The 18,301-nt window shown below is 47.6% G+C and overlaps 5 protein-coding genes across 5 annotated transcripts; 2 read left to right on the forward strand and 3 right to left on the reverse strand.

Annotated features, from left to right (window-relative positions):
- Positions 1 to 2,898: 2,898 nt before the first annotated feature.
- P175DRAFT_0556965 (T6SS phospholipase effector Tle1-like catalytic domain-containing protein) lies at positions 2,899 to 4,950 on the reverse strand (the record flags this gene model as incomplete). Its single annotated transcript, XM_040900732.1, has 7 exons — positions 4,640 to 4,950; positions 4,480 to 4,584; positions 4,243 to 4,422; positions 4,109 to 4,193; positions 4,034 to 4,054; positions 3,085 to 3,978; positions 2,899 to 2,996 (listed from the first exon to the last, which is right to left on the reverse strand). The coding sequence occupies exons 1-7, from the start codon at positions 4,910 to 4,912 to the stop codon at positions 2,899 to 2,901; spliced, it is 1,656 nt and encodes a 551-aa protein (XP_040753411.1). The 5' UTR covers positions 4,913 to 4,950.
- A 2,565-nt stretch (positions 4,951 to 7,515) lies between these two features.
- Positions 7,516 to 9,265, forward strand: P175DRAFT_0508898 (uncharacterized protein; the record flags this gene model as incomplete). The annotated part of the gene is made up of 8 exons (XM_040898389.1): positions 7,516 to 7,713; positions 7,779 to 7,833; positions 7,900 to 7,949; positions 8,018 to 8,180; positions 8,225 to 8,456; positions 8,511 to 8,581; positions 8,655 to 8,780; positions 9,195 to 9,265. The coding sequence occupies 8 exons, from the start codon at positions 7,516 to 7,518 to the stop codon at positions 9,263 to 9,265; spliced, it is 966 nt and encodes a 321-aa protein (XP_040753412.1).
- A 25-nt stretch (positions 9,266 to 9,290) lies between these two features.
- On the forward strand, positions 9,291 to 9,691 carry P175DRAFT_0531568 (uncharacterized protein; the record flags this gene model as incomplete). Its single annotated transcript, XM_040899885.1, has 2 exons — positions 9,291 to 9,370; positions 9,523 to 9,691. 2 exons carry the CDS (start codon positions 9,291 to 9,293, stop codon positions 9,689 to 9,691), a joined length of 249 nt encoding a protein of 82 aa, XP_040753413.1.
- Positions 9,692 to 10,033: 342 nt separating this feature from the next.
- Positions 10,034 to 12,127, reverse strand: P175DRAFT_0435429 (putative MFS lactose permease; the record flags this gene model as incomplete). Its single annotated transcript, XM_040893728.1, has 8 exons — positions 10,034 to 10,178; positions 10,244 to 10,595; positions 10,660 to 10,917; positions 10,978 to 11,298; positions 11,353 to 11,594; positions 11,648 to 11,813; positions 11,849 to 11,918; positions 11,996 to 12,127. The coding sequence occupies 8 exons, from the start codon at positions 12,125 to 12,127 to the stop codon at positions 10,034 to 10,036; spliced, it is 1,686 nt and encodes a 561-aa protein (XP_040753414.1).
- Positions 12,128 to 14,094: 1,967 nt separating this feature from the next.
- Positions 14,095 to 17,270, reverse strand: P175DRAFT_0500881 (uncharacterized protein). Its single transcript, XM_040897043.1, has 2 exons — positions 15,601 to 17,270; positions 14,095 to 15,536 (listed from the first exon to the last, which is right to left on the reverse strand). The coding sequence occupies exons 1-2, from the start codon at positions 17,255 to 17,257 to the stop codon at positions 14,365 to 14,367; spliced, it is 2,829 nt and encodes a 942-aa protein (XP_040753415.1). The 5' UTR covers positions 17,258 to 17,270; the 3' UTR covers positions 14,095 to 14,364.
- Positions 17,271 to 18,301: the final 1,031 nt, after the last annotated feature.

An 18,301-nucleotide genomic window follows, 5' to 3' on the forward strand; every position in this document is an offset into this window, starting at 1 on the left:
CCTAAAAAGTCTCTCGTTGGCGTCTGGGTAGAGCATTCATAGTGGACAGGCGTTTGTCTACGTAGGCAATGTTCAGTCCGGCGGCCCACTCGAGTGAAGCCCTATCTATGGTTGATTTTTCAGGGGAACCGAAAGTGAAACCAAGCGTCCCGTCTTTTCTGATGTCTAACTGCCCTAAGTAGGCTCCCTAGCTGGAATGGTATAGTCTGCGGTGTTCTGGATCATGGCTTGTCGACTGTTGACGACCTTCCCAGGGCAAACATACAATCGCCTCGTAAGCAGGCCCCTCTTTGGTTCATCGACTCGGCATTGCTGGCTACCTAGAACTAAAACATGATGAATATTGATAGATCTTCGCAGCACCCGGGAAGGATTGTTATTATGAGTAGATTGATTACGGTATGCTATGGATAACTGCATACCATGGGCTGAGTGAAGGCTGTACATTGGGCAGAAATGCGACGCGAGAAACACTGGGTCAACTGCTATTATTTGAGAGGAATCTAGATCCCAATGCCATTGTGGCCAATTGACACTAGGCAAAGAATATTGCATGGTGCTATGCACCATCATTCGTGCTTGGATCCTCTTGTTCCGCCCATGGTGTACTAACCATACAATACAATGGGATGACTTTGATGGAAACAACCATTGGCACCAGCCCTATCCAGATCAAATAATACATTGTTTCCTCCATCCTTAACTATCCCCTTAGATTTAGCTGCCAGACCTCAAGCAAAGACAGTCGCAAATTTTTCAGCGGCCTCTAAAGTGGAAATGAGAGTGGATCTCATGAGTTACGTATACCACGGCCCTAACGAACGCCTCCAACTCGCTAAACACAACCGTCATTGGTTCTAGCCGGAATCTAGAGTGAGATGACGAATGCTTGGTATTGTTTAACTAGTCCGTGCATTATCATTGATGGTAAAAAAAAAAATCCCCCTTGGCCTATACTCTTACTAGGAGTCCATACCTACGTATGTCTAGACCTGCTGTAGGCAAATCACTCCAAATATGGGATTGGGATGCCACTTCGCACCTGAATCATCTTTAAAGAAAACACATTACTTGCAGTTCAATAAACTTCCGCTCAAGTGCATAGTGGTGTATAATTTTCACTTCATGTACTCTTTCACACGCTAGTTCAACCAGTACCTGAACCCGAGAAATAGCCACAGCCAATTTTGCGGATCCGGGCCACCCGAAATATACCTCGACATACATGATGTGATATATAAGAGTTGGCTGTAACCCCGGAACAGTTTAATTAAAATCGGCAGACACAGATTTGAGCGAAATTTCTGGAGTTGATGGTTAGGGTCAACATTCCTCCACATCGACTATTATATCATGTACGGGGGGGACTACAAGAACAAAGGACAATCGAAAGACACAGGATACCGGATAGGAAAGCCGCGAATGACTCGGTCAGGTACTTGGGCATAGAAGCAGGGTTGAAAAAGTAGTGATCAACGGACTTTTCGTCGGATTCTCTATAATTCTACTATATTATAACATGCTGAGGTGTTGGCCCCTTCTGGAAGCCTACTTCCTGCCTATTCCATTCACTTCCAACCATCTTCAAACGCTGCTTAGCGACACGAAGCCCGTATCTCTATTTTCTTCCCAATAGAACTTCATTTCGTCATTGATTTGACGTCCATTATACTATAATGTGGACCACCATAATACTGTATCAGCTAGAAATTACTGTTTTGACACCTTTTTAGCTGAATGGTAAAGCGGACATATAACAAAGTCATTGAATGCTGATTTTCTCACTTGGGCTTATTTCTTCTTCCCAATCTGTGCGCTTCCCCCCTCATACTATAATAATAATGAATATTTGATAACATGTTTGGTTATGGCATTATGCACCCCTGTCCCCCCTGGCTGACCTCGGGACCGCCCTATAGTTATTCAACACATTTATTAGTCTGATTCCTTAGCAACAATGTCATCAAAAGGTACATACGGAGTACTTTTGAAACAATTTATAATAGCCTGGAATGGCCATTGGACCTAGTCTCTGGTCTGTCTTTCCCCCATGCCCGGCCGGTCAAAGCTAATTAGAGGTATTAACCATTGTTGCATAGTATCTGAATAGGATGAATTATACATACTGCCTTTTTATTATAAACCAGCCATATGTACTAATCAGAAAGATTAGTACCCCAAATATGGGTAGTATAAAGTACGACACCCCCCCAGGGTGTCTGGTTATTGGTTTCTGGTTTTTCAACCTTGGGCATCTCTGGTTCTGCCCTTGACGAGACGGGCATTGTTGTGGTGGTACTTGTAGTAGTAGCAGCAATAGCAGTAATGGTAGCAGTGATGTTGGATGTTAGAAAACTTTCAAGCAAGATTTCTACTTAATGCTGTTTGAAATTGTTTTCTTAAAACATGCAAAGACATATAGCCATATGTAGAAGGAGCGAAGTTATTGAACTTGTATAGGGAAGGTACTATTTATACGGCGGCGGGATGAAGACAATTGCCGCGTTCGTGGCTACTTGAGTTCGTACAACACGGCCGGTGACGATTAATTCTGTACTAGCCACTAGCATGGTAAGGTATCCTCCCGTTGAAGAAGAAGGTTGAAAAAGACTTTCCCTCCAGAGGAGGTGAACCCGAATGATGATTTGCAACAGCGGTTTTATATTTGAAGTCATTTGTTAATGACGCGGAAGCATTAGTTCAAAGGTGACTGGTACAGATTGAATGCTCGGTAACATTGACCTTCCTGCTTCGGCACCGAGTCATTAAGAATAGTAGGATATCTGATACATTCTAGAGAGAGGTCAAGATGCGGGTATGCCTGGTCCTCGTCTGACTGCCCGCCGTCGCCTCCCGGGAAATAGAGAAGTATAAAATGCGCTACCTATGAAGAAGGCATTAGCGTTCATATGCGGGGATTTTTTTTCGGCCCAAGCAATACAGGTTGCCTCCTAGTTGAGACATCTCGGGTTGATTATCGGTGGTGTAGGGGATGACTGGGCATATTTTTGAACCCCAGCCGTAAGAAGAGGTAGGGATACAATGATGACCCAAGCCACGAAAGAGGAAAATTTTCTTATTTACCTTTGTTCAGACTCAGCAACCTGCTCTCGTACGGCCCTATCGCTTCTTCAACCATCACAGTCACCGGTGGCGCGCCGTGCTTTGGGCCAACATATTTCCATGTCCAGCAAGATCCGTCCTCCTCCCCCGAAGCCTTACCCGAGTTTCCATAGGGACTTTGGCCCTGTCGATGAAGAAGGATATTTAGAGACTCGATGGACATTCGCTTCAGACGCCAGGGCCCCTCTTTGAAGAGCGCGGGGCATTTGTAGAGACCAACGTCGTCAAAACCTAGCCCTTCCAGCTCAAGTCTGATACGGACACTGCGATGAATTCTTTCATTCGTATTGCTCAGGAATCTAGCTGTCGAAACAGCTTTCTGGGGATCCACGTGATGATACATTCCCGGAGTACGAGTGGTTTTCCCTGCCAAATGATAGAAACCAGTCTCAGATTCATAGATCTTACCCAAAGCCCAGGGGCGGACAGGCCGATGCTCCTTATATATATCAGAGACGGCCCATTGGGTCCATGGTCGACGCTTGAAAGGATTCAATGTCGATTGAGATGCGTTGGGATGATCAAGGTAGTAGCGAACATTGTCTTGAAAGATGTGGTCGATAGTGCCATCATCAAAGGCTACCCCAATGGAAGCAAGTTGATCCATCATCCAGGCCATGGAAACGTTCGCAAGCTCTTGGTCTGGCCAACCACCTCCAACATTTGCATGGGATCCAAGAAACCAAACCTGCCTTAAGTCGGTGAGGACGTGGTGCGGTTTTTCCCATACAGCTGGAGCAAAGGAGGTTCGCGTTTCATCAAGAGCTAAAGCCTGAAATGCATATTCGATGCCATTTGACAGAGACGTGTCGTAAAATCTGTATGTGATAAGAAGTTGGTAACCCTTCCTAACACCTGGGCGCCTGGAGTACTTATTGCTTTGTAGAGCGAGGCAGATCGAGACGATTACCTATATTTGTATCGGGAATCCCTATGAAGTATTAACTTCTTACGATCCTGATATACAGTACTCGCGGTGACAAACCTAGGCTGCCAACGGTATCCCAGACCGCAACACAGCGAACTTTGATCGAGGAGCCATCGGCATCATAAATCCGTGTGAAGCCACCCTGTTGCCATGAGTAATTGCAGCAGGAAAGAGGATTGACGAGCCAGTACCTCTTCCAATCGCCGCCTATAGACTTTAGTCTGGAAAGGTGGTCTCGGCTTATGAGAGAATGGCATGCTACGGAACTGGTCCTTGTACTGGGGGTTTTGCGCGTTCTCAATGTCCTTAAATATAGGGTAGAAGCTTTGCATACCAGTGGAATTGAGGAGACCGATTTCAGTGATAAGACCCTATGACCATGAACGTTGGTGATAGTACGCGACGGGTAAAATGCCAGGCTAACTCACTGCTAGGCTTCGAGCTGTAAACGCCCCACGAGAGAAGCCCACTATAATGATTTCATCTCCCGATTCGTAGTTAGTCGTGATAAAGTCGTAGGCTTCACGAATGTTCTACGGTTATGGTTAGATATATCCAGTGTACAAGAGCACGTCGTGTTGGGCCTACTTCAGAAAGTCCAGCACCAAACGCTCCACCGGCAATTGCGTCGGTGAAACTCCCACTACCAACGCCTGAATGGTAGTACATAACCTGGAGCCTCCCATCCCGGTCTCTTCTCTTCAGGGCCCGGTAAAGCCGACTCACATTCGAAGGAACCTGGAGGCTGGCATTTGGCTGGCTCAGGGTTGGGCGTACATAGCCCTTGTCACTATTGACCCAAGTACCATCGAGGCATACGATTATGCGTTTCCGGCCTTGGGACATTATGCACTGTACCATAATTCGAGGAACTGTTCTCGCTAGAAATGTGAAGTAGGGCAGAGTAAAGGGGGGGGGGGGGGATGGAAGCCTTGGATGCCGCGGTACGAACATGTGCGGAGAACAAGCTTCATCGCGTTAATTCAAGTGTTCTATTTTAAGTATCTAAATAATCCATCGCGCCCCCCACGTGGTGGAGCTGAATAGTAAGATTGGATTGGTAATTATCATTTTCTGTGCTTACAATTGGCAATCATGAATGGAGATGTAGGGAGGCAGATAAAGTCAAGCTTTCCATGGTGATCATGAAGGGGACGTGAGCATTTCAGAGACAAATATTAGTTACGCGGCGGGTGAAAGCCCAGAAATATATACTATCCGAAGAAGGTTCTGCTGCCTCTAGAAGCTGAGGTACATGACACTCCATCTCTGCTAGAACAGAGTCTGGTGTAATAGTGCCCCAGCCAAGCTGTTGCAAAGAGTACTTTAATAAGTTGGTGATAGTGAATAATAGCTCTTTGATAGTAAGACTATAAGTAATAAGTACTCTATTATAGTGTACTATGTCTACAAGATATGATTTGGCATGGAGCTGGGAAAGCTGCTCAGATAATACTGATTATCATCATGTATTTATTTCTTTCACTTCATCTTCCCTTTCCAAGCTTCTTATGCTCCCAGAAATATACTTCTGCATGCTTGTTTGAACTCTTGTTGGTAATTAACTACCTAACCCTTGTCCTTGCCTATAATAAGAACTACGATATGGCCTCCTACCATACCTTGGATGGTGGTTATTGCGTTTTAGCACTGATTATCCACCATACCTTAAGTCATTACTTGCTTATCCCGAATCTCATACGCGGATCAACATTAATATCTGGCCCTGCACGTATTACCCCAATCCGGAGACATGTCAAGCAGGGCCAGGACAAGAAGGGCAGATCAGTGGAGGCATCACTGCTGTGTGCGTGCTAATTTAATATCCAAAAGCGAATTACGGCCCTTCGAGTATGGCAATATCATCACACGGAGTTGATTCAAAGTTTAACTTTCCATACACGGGATTCAAACATGCAACATCACAGTCAAAGTGAAACCCCAAAGTTGAGTATTGAGGGTTTTAAGGCGATCTGCTCCTGAGTAGTTACCGTAAGGTTTTCCTCGAAGGTTGAAGGGATGTGCTTGAGGCAATATGCAGAATCCGGATTGCCTCGTTCTGGATCGGCGAAGCTTAACATATGACAATCTTTCGTATATCATACAGAATCATCCAGTCATGATGACCTGGTATACCGGATATGGCTTGGATACTGAGACATCCGTGGTTTTACCGCAAAATATAATCACTCTTACCATGGACTGCCAGCGAATTCCTAATCAGCTATGTATAAGAACCTCTACTTCTGCCAAACAAACATCCCATTTCCACCTAAAGGTAAGAGAGAGTACCCATCATAAAATAAGCCCATAGGGGAGCCAAGCTTAATGGATGGGGAAATAAGGCAGGAAATGAACTCTATATAGTGAATGTTTATAGTAGTAACCCCAGAGGTCTCATGAAGTATAATAACCACTTGTACTGGAGAAGGAGGGGCTTCTTTCCAAACTCTCCGGGAGGGGACTGATGAGACACACAGGATCTGCAGGAAGCAGCGCTCTGGATCATCTCAGATTGATTCAATCATAGTTATTGTCTTTCCTCTGCATGGTGGTCGAGATTTTCAACATCCTCACGATTACAAGACGCTATTCTTGTATTCCTCACACGTCGGGTGTTTCACCTTGGGACTAAAATCAAAAGCCTGTGCCCTTGTCTACCTATGCCCATCACCAAGTAGGTATTGTTGCTCTACGTGTAATCTTGAACAGATGTTACGTCTCTTGCAAACCAAGGACTTTCGATTCAAGGCCCATTGCTTTGATTATTACTGGAGTCTCATGCGGGCAAGGGGTACGGAGTATAGCCATGTCCTTACTGTTTTCTCTTTAGGGTCTGCTCTCCGAGGCCAGTGGAGCTTGCGAGATAGTAGTGATTTCCAACACGAGTCATGTATCAAGTGGGTTTTAACAGCTCGTGCCGGAATGAAATCGTACACGTCATATCGCGTTTGTGCATCAGTCCATAGACACATTGAATACCAGTATATTTCATTTAAAGGAAACGTCTGGGATCTTTAACTCAACTTGGCAAATATTGTTGCTTTATGGAACCTAACTGTAGGCGGACTTTGTTCCTTAGCCTAATACACTCCTCAAAACTTAACTTGAACTACATCTACCCTGATGGATGAATGTGTGCCCCTGGAACATTTTCATTTAAGTTTTGCAGGATAGGTCTAACTTTACCCCGGCTGGAGAAACCGGGAGAACTGATTCACTTTTTCAATTGGTTTGTCTGCACAAGATGAATCTTTCAAGGTTCCCCTGCTCTAGACGGAGGATCTCTATAAGAAGGGCTACGTGAAAAGCCCAAGCAACCCTGTTTCTGCATTGGCCTTTTTTATCAACAGTTCGAAAGGCCGACGGTGTTCTTGCCGCGGATGAAGGAACGTTGTGTTTCTCTCCATGCTACACTCCTCCTGTCCATGCAATCTAGGTATCTCTAATTTTCACCTCCCGATATGGATCCGCCTCCCGAGGTGATGGCTACATGGCCAAAGCCAAACTACATCAATCCTCAGTGTCAAGGGCCCCAGCTTCGTATTTTCAGCGTCATTCTTCTGGCCTTGAGCGTGACTATGGTCGGATCCCGGTTATGGGTTCGAATTCATATCAAAAGATCTGCAGGGTGGGATGACTGGATCATGATTTGTGCTCTTGTAAGGAAGTTATTCATCTGCTATATGTTGTATAGTCAATATTCTAATGAACCTCCCGGGGATAGCCATTTTTAATAACCATCACGGTCCTCGTGAATCGCGGGACCGATTACGGTTGGGGTATGTATACTGCGGGATATACGTATTAGATCTGTTAATTGACTGACAATTGCCGTTACTCAACAGGATATCATCTCTGGGATTATAAGATTGAATGGCAAAAACCCTCAATGATGGTATGAACCCCGCGCACCTAATAGACTAAGCTAACGAGCTTCTCAAAAAATTAAACCGAATCAAATAGCTCAACTTCATTTGTCAGGTCCTTTTTACAACAATCATGACACTCGTTAAACTTTCGATTCTTCTGTCATACCTGCGATTTCTAACGGTTCCTTTATTTCGATACATGAACTGGACGATGATTGCTCTGGTGCTTGCATGGGGGTCGGGCATGTTATCCTATAGTAATACGGCTTGAAATATCTGACTGACATTGGTTCCATTTTAGCCTACTTTATCGCCCTTTTTCTGGCCTGTAGCCCTCTAGAAGCCTACTGGGATATCGGTGCTTTTCAGACTGCAACCTGTGATAACGAACAGTCTCGAAGTCTGTCTTTTACCATTACAAACCTGATCACCGACATCCTTATTGTGCTCATTCCAATCCGAACATTTTGGATGCTGAAATTGCCGACACGTGAAAAGCTTCTGCTAACAGGCCTGATGAGTCTCGGTCTATTGTATGGCACTTCTCTCTTTTACCCGAGATGGTTTACTGACTTCATCTTACCAAGGGCATGTATTGCCTCGGCGATTCGAATATACTACGCTTACCGGATGTTCTATGGTTCATATGATGTGTCATGTGAGTCTTTTTTATACATTGCTCATGAAGGAATCGTCACATTGCTGACTTTGCACTTCCGGTTGCTTTGCAGGGGAGGTATACCAAGTTTGGTTCTGGATTCTTGTTGAAATCAACTTGGCTGTCATATGTGCTTCCATGCCGACGCTCCGACCCCTTACACAAAGATACTTCCCCAAACTTGGATTCAAGAGCTCAAGTTACGATAGGCGGTCACCATATGCAATACATACTGGACTGCAAGTAAGCGGGGAGCCTGGGGTATACACAAACAGGTGGATCCAGCAAAGTGTGCAGACGGACTCAATGGTAGCCTTGCAGGACTGTTCATACAATGTGACCCCACCTGAACAAGTCTATCTGGCTAAATAACTTCGCAGAGTACTGTATAGTAGCCAACTATATCTGTTCTTTCAGTTAATCGGATTTTGTGCCGTCTTCCTCGAGCGTAGGTGGTCGACTTGCGTATCCCCAAAACCCTCAAGATGGCAGATATGCTAAATCAACCCTGAATCCATAAAGATAAAATAGTCATTAGGTTTCCAAAATTTACTGGCTGTCTATCATTCATCCTTTGAGATTGTCAAGAGGTCGGTTGTTTCGAGTAAGTGAGATATATTAATTGCATCTAACCGCAACCACAACCGCATACACATGGCCATTCCACAATTTCTTACTCCGTAACCTCCACCTAATGATAATATCACAGATGGCTCATCTTCCTTCACCTCTGGCAGTTATGCATTTTGCTACACCTATCACTTTGAACTCTGCGCTTTTCACTCCTAGGTGCGCAAGTACAGTTGCGAAGGCAAGTAATATTGGTTTATGAGATGTTCAAGATGATGCATGAATTGTTTATACCTAAATGACTTAATTGTTTTTTGTTCTGTCCTGAGTTCCGTTAGACCTCTCTCCTAACAGCAATCTAATCATACGAGTACAGCCTCTGCAAGAAATGATTCATTCCGACGCGGTGATGATAGTCAACGGGCGGGGGCTGTATTCTGGCCCCATATTCCTCGGAAAGAGATATTCGAAGCAGGGCGTGATGGCAACATCCATCAGGCTCATCGCAAAGCCTCCAAGCCTGTCATTATCCACATGTAGATGCTCGTTTCCATCCTGTAGGGGGTCTACAGACTAGGGGCGTACGCACCAAAGCAAGCGTGAATCAAGATATATCTGGAAACGTGGGTATTCATCTCATAATAGCAAACTTTCTACCTCCAGCATGGGGGGAAAATCGTATCAAGGGGCGCAACACAACGACTTGCCACTATCAAGGCGAATACAAGCAAGCGGAGGGAAGAAGCAAGTGTGAAATCAAATGTCCAAATCGAGCCAGGGTATGTGAATGAATGAATGAATCACAACGTCAAATCAGCGTGTCTCCTGGACCAATGAATCAATCCAACATATCGATGGTTGAATGACAGTAAATGCAGGCCTTTACGCGTCGTGCTCCGAAATCTTCTCCGTGACGTGTCCATCGGCCTGGATGACCACCTTGTCAAGATTCTTAGAGGCCTGGACAGGCTTCTTCTGTTGATAGACCCATTCCAGCTGTTCAAGCGTACGGCCCTGGGCCTCGACACTATTGAGAATAGAAATCAGGATTGAGCTTCTTTCAACGTGGGGACTGCTTGCGAGAAGACTTACCCAAAGAGATACCAGCAAACGGACTCGAAGAGATCCCATCCAACGAAAATCCAGAAGTAGTTGGTCGAGATGTTCTGGAGACCGATGGGACTGGCAAACTGCGAGATAAAACTAATCAAACTGACCATGAAACCAGAGAGAGCTAATCCCTTAGCACGAGTGGTGGTTTCCAGAGCCTCCGCGGGAATGACACCCTGAAGTGGAGTGTACGTGAACGAGAAGACAAAGTTGAATAAGTAGTAGAATGATAGAGCCGTGCGGCCATACGTCATGTTCACGCTGCCGGTTTCTGCTTTCTGGGAGATCATGGGCACCGAGACACCGGCGTTGATAGCCATAGTGATGGCGCAAGCTAGACGTGGTTAGTCAACTGATTCCATCATGCGGTCGAAATGTTGAGAGGATGGGCCACTCACCGAAGGTGCCCCAGATGAGGACGGGACGACGGGGCATCTTGTCCGTGAAGCGCACCGCAGTCAGCGCGCCAATCGCAGAAACAATGGAGTTAATGAGGTTGAGCAGCAGCTGCATGGAGCTAGAGGTGTACCCGAGGGACTCAAAGATGGTTGGGTTGAAGTAACCAAGACCGTTTCCTGACCACTGTCCGAAAACAGAAATCATGATCACTTGGAGGAAACGCCAACGGCCAGAATGAGTGGTGACGAACGGACGGTCTGTTCGAAGGGACAATTAGCCCGAAGTCACGTCGGCAGAGTTGCTTACAGAAGACTTACAGTCCCACCATCTCTTGTCAATACCGTCCAGACGGATACCCTCGCGCATTTCGTCGATTTCAAGGCGCACCAGGCGGGCATTTGGGTCTCCGTTACCGTGGTACTTGATAAGGAAAGCAAGTGCGTCCTCCTCACGGCCCTGGGATATAAGCCAACGGGGAGACTCGGGTATAAACCAGACGGCACAGATGACGATAACACAGGCAAAGCACTGCAGCAAGAAAGGCAGACGCCAGGACCAGTTGCTGTCGATGTAGTTGGAGCCGAAAGTGACACAGGCCGCCGGGATAGATCCGCCGAACCAACCGCAGTTGTAGAAGCCTATTTTGTGTCAAACCGCTGGAAATGGGTCAAGGGTACCAGCAGGTTACTCACCGACAGCACGGCCACGCCAGTGAGGGGGGGAGATCTCCACTGCGTATGCGGGTGCAGAGACAACCATCACCTGGATTCCCATACCAAGAATGAAACGGCCGACAACGAAGTGGGCGAGAGAGTTGGCGGTAGCAATTACGATGGATCCGACGATAATAACCCAGGCGCCAGCAAACATGCACTTGCGTCGACCAAACCGATCAGAAATCACAGCAGAGATTGGAGTCGCAACCATGGAGCCGCTAGGGTGGGTTAGTCGCCACGTCCGGCGTAGATTGAATGAATCGATACATACACGGTGTAGAGAGAAGTAACAACGGAGACCTTCTGGCCGCTCATGCCAGTGTTGAATGTTTTCTGGTAGTGGGCCATTGCCAGCACGGATCCCATCAGGGAACCATCGTAACCGTTCGCGCAAGCGCAACAAAATGAGACGAAGATACAGACTTGAAAAGGGTTAGCTCATTAACAGCCCTAGATGAATAGTATCACGCACAATACAAATGAAGCGAGGTTTTGCTCCATCGCTCAATCTTCGTCTCGTTAATCGCAGCGAATAGCTCGGCCTAGATCGGACGAGTTAGAATCGACTTTATTCCTAGGGGATAAATTTGGTATATCATGAATAGCTGGGCTCACTCACGCTGTGGACAGCCTTGGTCTTCGCACCGGGTTCTTGGGCACTCTCGCCATGCATGGTGCCAACCTTGGTACCCTCGTCCAGGGCGACTGAGACACCATGCTTCTCTTCTTGGGTGTTGTTAACCTCCGCCATTGAGTGCAATCTTCGGGTTGGTTTCTTGGGAGTATATTTCCGGCCCACGAGTAGCGGGATATCAGGGGAGCTGGGACAACATGGGCTTCTTATAATCCGCTACCCTGGCCGTTTTGGCAACTGGTGACCATGCTACAGACCGTCAATTGACTGACACCGAGCTTGGCAGACAATCTAAATCCTCCAAATACCTTGCGCCTGATTTCGCATATAAAGGACCCCGAGCACTCTCCACTCCGAATTACCCACTAGGCTTGCGGGGATACACCCCGGACTTCTGTCCCAAGAAATTGAAAACACACTAGCTCGCACAGCTGCGAGAGTTCTACGGTCAAACTATCCGAATTAACCGTAGTCCAACTATCCTGCCGGGCCATTTAAGCTGGTATTATGGGTGGCGCGTTTCTTTGGAGGCATTTCCTGCACCCTAGTCGAGACTAAGACCAAAGGGTCGCCTGGTCAACTAGCAGCTCTCATCCTCATCTGACGTCTGGAGGGGAGGGCGAGCTCGTCTGCACGTTGGCCGTGTTCTTTGCGGTCTAGAGCCGGCCGGCCGCCATTCTGTATTCTGATCCTGGCAAGGGTTACACCGACCCCGTGTTAGTTTGGGGTTAGACTGATGGCTCGGATGATCCCGACGCAATCTGGGGTTGAATTTAAAAGTAAACTTGTCTCCAAGGAGTGGTATGGATGCTCAAGCGCCATCTCATTTCTGCTGCAGTATACGATTGGCTTTAGACTGAAGCCATCCCAAGATCTCTCCTTCCCTGCAGGTTGCCTCTGGTGTGACAAGATAATAGATCATGGAGCAAGGGGAACATTCGAACCCTGGCATTCTACTCAAGCATTCTTGGTGTCGCCCCGTTCAAACTCCTGAGAAATGGGACCCATGGAGAATTCCCTGCGAGTGAGGTTAATTGTATCCGTTGGTCCCTCGGTATCTGCCTAGCATGCTCCCAATTGAAAGCTCGACCCCTGCCCATAGAAGTTGTAAATTAGGTAGCTCACTGGCGCCACCTTCCCCCGGTCGAGCTACGACTGAATATGGGCCCTTATCCTAAAACCACACTCTCGGTGAACAGGGATAACCAATAAATTGGTGCAGTCAGCTCGTTTCCTATGAAGAGAGAAAATCAATGTCTTCCCTTTCTACTAGGGATTTCGGGTCGAAATCCGTATTCTCTTTGAGTTCGCCAAGGGACAACTCGCGGTCTCTCAGATCACGGCAGGTATTGTAGTCCCAACTTGGGTTAATGGGGAGCTAGATCTTCCGCCATCACATACTAGATGCAATATAACCTCGAGCTTCTGATAGGCTCTTCTCGCCATTTCTTCCATGTATGTATACTCCATACCGGTATTCACAACCATCTGATGGGATCCACGGTCCCATCTCCGGGGCGAAAACGGACTAGTGCCCTCTGGATACTCAGAAGATTGTATGAGGCTGGATTCCACAGGGCTCGCCACTAATACCCCATACTTCCCATCAATCTATCTTACCCGCAGGGTAGGCCTAAGATCCAGCGTGAAGATGGCACCAAGGGAAACCCGTTTCCTATTTGGTACTCCGGAGCACCTAATAGGATGCAGGTTCCGGGAATTGGAAGAGAGCTACAGCACGCGACTGCTCTACTTTATAAATAGCTTTAAGCCTAAAGCTCGCCGAGCCATCTTTTCGTGGTGGACTGGTGGACTGGCGGACTGTGCTTTAGGGCTTGCATCGGGAGAGAGGGACATTCGGGATAATTCTGTTTTGTTCCGAAACTTGCTTCCCAGCCTTTTCTGCCATGAGTATAATAATAATGCGACTTGTTTAAGCTCCAGGCTGTGTGGCGTTAGGACTAGATCTGGGTTGGTTGTGTTGGAGGAGGCCTTGTATTTGTGCTTGGGACATTCGGCGTCTTGACAACTACTCCTTCTGTTATACGTGCAAATCGATCGGGAGGGCTTGATTGGCATTATTGGCTATCCAGGGGAATTATCATATGCATGCAAATATACCCAGCAATACACTCCCTGGCCTAGATTCTTGAAGTTGGTCTTGTAGTTACCCGGGCCAGATATCCTGTCTTTTGCACAACCCACGAAAGACACCCTGGGCCCATCAATATCATGATCTGTCTAGATTGACTGCGTGAAGCATATGACAGTCTTTAATTAAAAGTATCAAAAAAAAATACAAAAGTAAGAGAACACATCCTGGAATCCGATACCCGTAATTCGCCCTTTCCCTGTCACTTCTTGCTGAGTTTGCCTTTCAATCGCAACCATACCCCTTTCCTCTCTACCACCTTCACCTGGCCATTATTCCGCGCTGTGTTTAACGTGTGAGAGCTCAGAGCGGGCCCTGGGTAAGGAGGGGGCGCGGTTCTGGGGAGTGAAGAGCTGCGGAAACGATTAGGCGTAGCGCCAGCGTTCGGACCTAGGGCAGGTGAGGCCGTCCCAGCCAGGATACTCTGAACCGAGTTAGGGAACGACCCCTGGTTCTCTGAGGGCCAGAAATCACTTCTCCGATCCGGCTGTCTTGTATAATGTGAGGGATTCGGCAACAGTTTCTCGGTAAGCTGGGCAGCGGGGCTGTTGGAATCTCCCGGCATCAGGGCACGACCGGGATGCTTTACAGCGCCCGAGCTTGAACTGTCAACAACTGCTTTCCAACCCCATCCGGACTTGCGCACGCTGGTTCTACGCCCCAGAGCCCGATTCTGGGCCTGCGCATCTCGATACTCCCTCCAGTATTTCTTGCGGCTGATTCGGTAAGGTCTTTCGCGGAAGTTCGCTTCGTAGGCATTGGCCACCACCTGAGCAAGGTCTTTGAGCATCTGCCCATAATGTGGAAGGTTGTACAATGTCTGGACCAGCTTCGCGACACCTGCCTCGTTTAAGGGTATGTAGGCCTCACAGCTGTCGCTTCCATCCTTTCCCTGTTCCATTGTGTCGACGAACTTTTTGTAATTGTCCAAGTCCTTTTCAAGGGACTCTAGCCGCTGACGGCTCTGGCCGGTGCGGACTTTGGTTCGTTCGTCCTTGATGAGGTGTTCCAGATACTCAATTGTGGCGTCATTATAGTGCGTAATGGAGTTTTGTTTGAGGTACAGGCTGAACTTGGCTGCAGCTGTTTGAATCTGAGTGTGCTCCTGCTTCAGCTCGACGATGTTATTCCGCAGGGCTTGGATAGCCTTCTCCTTGGCCTTGATTTCGTTGCCATGGGTGGTCAGTTCGCGCTGGACGTTGGGATCAGTCCTTGTTTCCGCGTTCTTTGAGTACTCGACAAGAATATGTTCATGTTCTCTCCAGTGGTGGCCGCAGATAGTGCAATTCGCGTCGGCAAATGCAGCGCAGTGCTCCAACTCGGGGGTTCCCACTTTACCGACTGGGACGTTTTTCAAACAACATGGGTCGTGGCCTAAAGCTCTTGTTAGCTGGGTTCTTACAGCTATCATAGAAATTCTTGAGGCGGGAGAGCTCACAGAGTTTCTTTCGCAGAAGCACCTCCGAGTTACTTCCTTCGTCAAATACTGACTCAACACAATTCTCGTTCGAGCATACTGTTTTCGGCCTCGTCAGCTGCTCGGCCTTAACCGTGATCTTGTGTATGTGCAATTTGGCTCGCAGGTCATCACCCGTTAGTTTAGCGTGTTTAAGATCTTTGACCTGTTGCTTGCTCTTTGCAATTGTATCCGTTATTGCGACCGATATCTGCTGCATTGGAGCCGTCAGCTGCGCAATCAGGTGTCGTGTTTCGTTAAGGCTGAGCGTTTCTTGAGTGTGATGAGGGTGCAGAGACTGGAAGTGCGCAAGAAGCCTATCGGCCTCCTTGGAGGAATGCTCCCAACTGCGTCGGTAATCATCTATATGCCCTATATCAATCCCCTTGTTGCGTGCAGCCAGGTATCGGAAACTTTCTGAGTCAAAGCAATACACATTAGATCGAGACAGCTGTGGAATCACGTTGTGGTATTCTGAAAGCAGACTTTCAAGGGGTTTGAATGTGTCACCGGGCGTATAGTTAGAGCCCCGGGTATTGGTGAAGCCAAACACCATATTCTGTGCGGCACTAGTATGCAAATGAGTGAGCAGTTCCTTAACACAGAATCGGAACATAACCCCCAAGCGTGCGTTGTTGGGCTTCAAAAGGATGAGAATACCATGGAGCGCCGGATAGTTGCGCAGGATGGAGAGCATGTTCGCCATATTCTGTTTGTCCTGCTCTAGTCCGCGAGTGTCGCCAATACCAGGCGTATCTATAAGTCGGATAAGAGTGTCTCTAAAGTAGAGAGGGTATACTGTCGCTTTCTGTGTCGCAGACTGTCCTTTGGACCCGTCCACCTCGTCGTTATCCGAGCCGATCACAACATCCTTCGAAATCATGCGCCCTTCCTCGTCCACAACCTGGGTAGTGAAAGAGCAGGGAATAATACAGTTCAACTTGGGATTCTTCAGTCCGTCGTCGAGAGATCCAAACGTAAGGTAGTTGACAAAGGCGTTTACAAACGTCGATTTTCCAACCCCTGTCTCCCCGAGAATGAGGATGTTCACCTCACGGGGTGCAGGGAGATTTTGCAGAAGGTCACGAAGATAGTCTCGATCAAATTGGAAATATCCAGACTTGTGATATTGTCTCTGGCAGTTGAACCCGACTCTGTCAAATGGCACTCGTCCGCAGTCGCAGTAAAAATACCCATCTCGGCTCCCGAATTCGATGGTTTCATGACAATCGCAACACACCCATACACAGATATCTTTACCATCACAGTATGGGCCAGGACATGGAGCTCGAAGCGTCTTGCGGTAAGCGGGCACGTCGTTAGTGGACTCTAAGAAAGTCTGATCATATTTGACCAAGTGTTTGCCAGCCAATTCCTTGTTTTGCTCCAGCAGGTTTTCGACAACCATGCCCCCGTTTGCGTATACTGTTATATAGGCTTGTGTGAGATCTGCTTCATGGGTATCACAGTCAATCAGCAGCACGTGAGGCTTTGGGTTCGTTTTTGCCAGAAGTTCTTCGAGAAGTTGTCGGTTTTCCTTCCATGTGTCGCTGAGGTCTAGGACCTTGTTGTTGAAATGGAAGGCATAGATTGTGCGATAGAGGCTAGATTCTTTTTCAATCACCTCCTTCAGGCTCATTTTTGGATCCCCGACTTGAACGGCTCCATAACCCACCATCTTGGACAGGAAGTCGAGTTTTTTATCATATGTGTCGATCAGCGCTTTGAGGTCTTGGGATGAGAGGACGCCGGTATGGACTTTCACAATAATATCTAAAAGTGTCTGGCTTGTGGCTTGGTTGTGTCGGATATCACTTAGAGTTGATGCATATCTTGCCCTGAAGCTTGATTCAGCATCTTGTGCTTTTTTCATATGATCCTCTACTGCAGATAGATGTGTCTCATTGACGAGTGCCTTGTGCTGCATCAGTCTCTGATGATGCGCCTTCAAGGCTTGTTGCATGTTGCTGAAATGATCGAAGAGGCCGACAAGCTTGTCGTAACATTCCTGGCTGAGCTGACCAGCTGGAGCATCATTCCGGACCACCGCTCCTAGTGTGACAAGGAAGGCAATGGGGAGCAGAGTATACATGAGAGGCTTTCCCCCTGTCGTCTCAGTGTAAGACTTAATCTCGTTGAAATGCTCCATTGCATCCGCGAGGTTATCCACAGGTCCATCCAGAGTCTCCTTCGCATCTGTGAAGAGTCTGACATGTATGGAATCCCCGGTTTCCGCGGCGGTAGGCAGGTCAAGCCAGCTATCTTCCGCCCCAACGGGATTCATGAATCCCTCAAGTGCGCTATCAAGGAGTTTCTCGCATTGGGAAAGGCTGGCATCGGCGGTGACTCTTGTTCGCGTGGAAACTACTACTCGTGTGCCCCAGGTGATGCCGGTGAGCACGTGTGTAGCCTTCGACGTAGCAAGCACACCCAAGTTGAGAATGTCTCGGATATTGCCAGTCATGAAGCTGAGCTGCTCGAGCTTGGTACTGATAGTGTGGATTACCGCACGCTGAGCTGTTGGTAAACTGTCCCCTTGCTGCGATAAATACCGCGCAGACCCTCGCGGGGCCACTAAACCTGCAAGCAGACTCGCTCCTAGCTCTCCAGCAACGTCTAGTTTCTCGAATTTCTCCCTAACGTTCCCCGACCTGACCAACGTCGTTTCTGCTCTGTTGATGGC

Source organism: Aspergillus ochraceoroseus (genome assembly GCF_002846915.1).
Source record: "Aspergillus ochraceoroseus IBT 24754 chromosome Unknown P175scaffold_3, whole genome shotgun sequence".
Taxonomy (NCBI): Eukaryota; Fungi; Ascomycota; class Eurotiomycetes; order Eurotiales; family Aspergillaceae; genus Aspergillus; species Aspergillus ochraceoroseus.

Bases quoted from the DNA above. Each gene is read 5' to 3' on its own strand.
- P175DRAFT_0500881 (XM_040897043.1), bottom strand. From the start codon at position 17,257: ATGAGCCTGAAGGAGGTGATTGAAAAAGAATCTAGCCTCTATCGCACA. The intron at 15,537-15,600 runs GTGAGCTCTCCC...CAAGAGCTTTAG, and splicing joins GCTTCTGCGAAAGAAACTCT to GCCACGACCCATGTTGTTTG.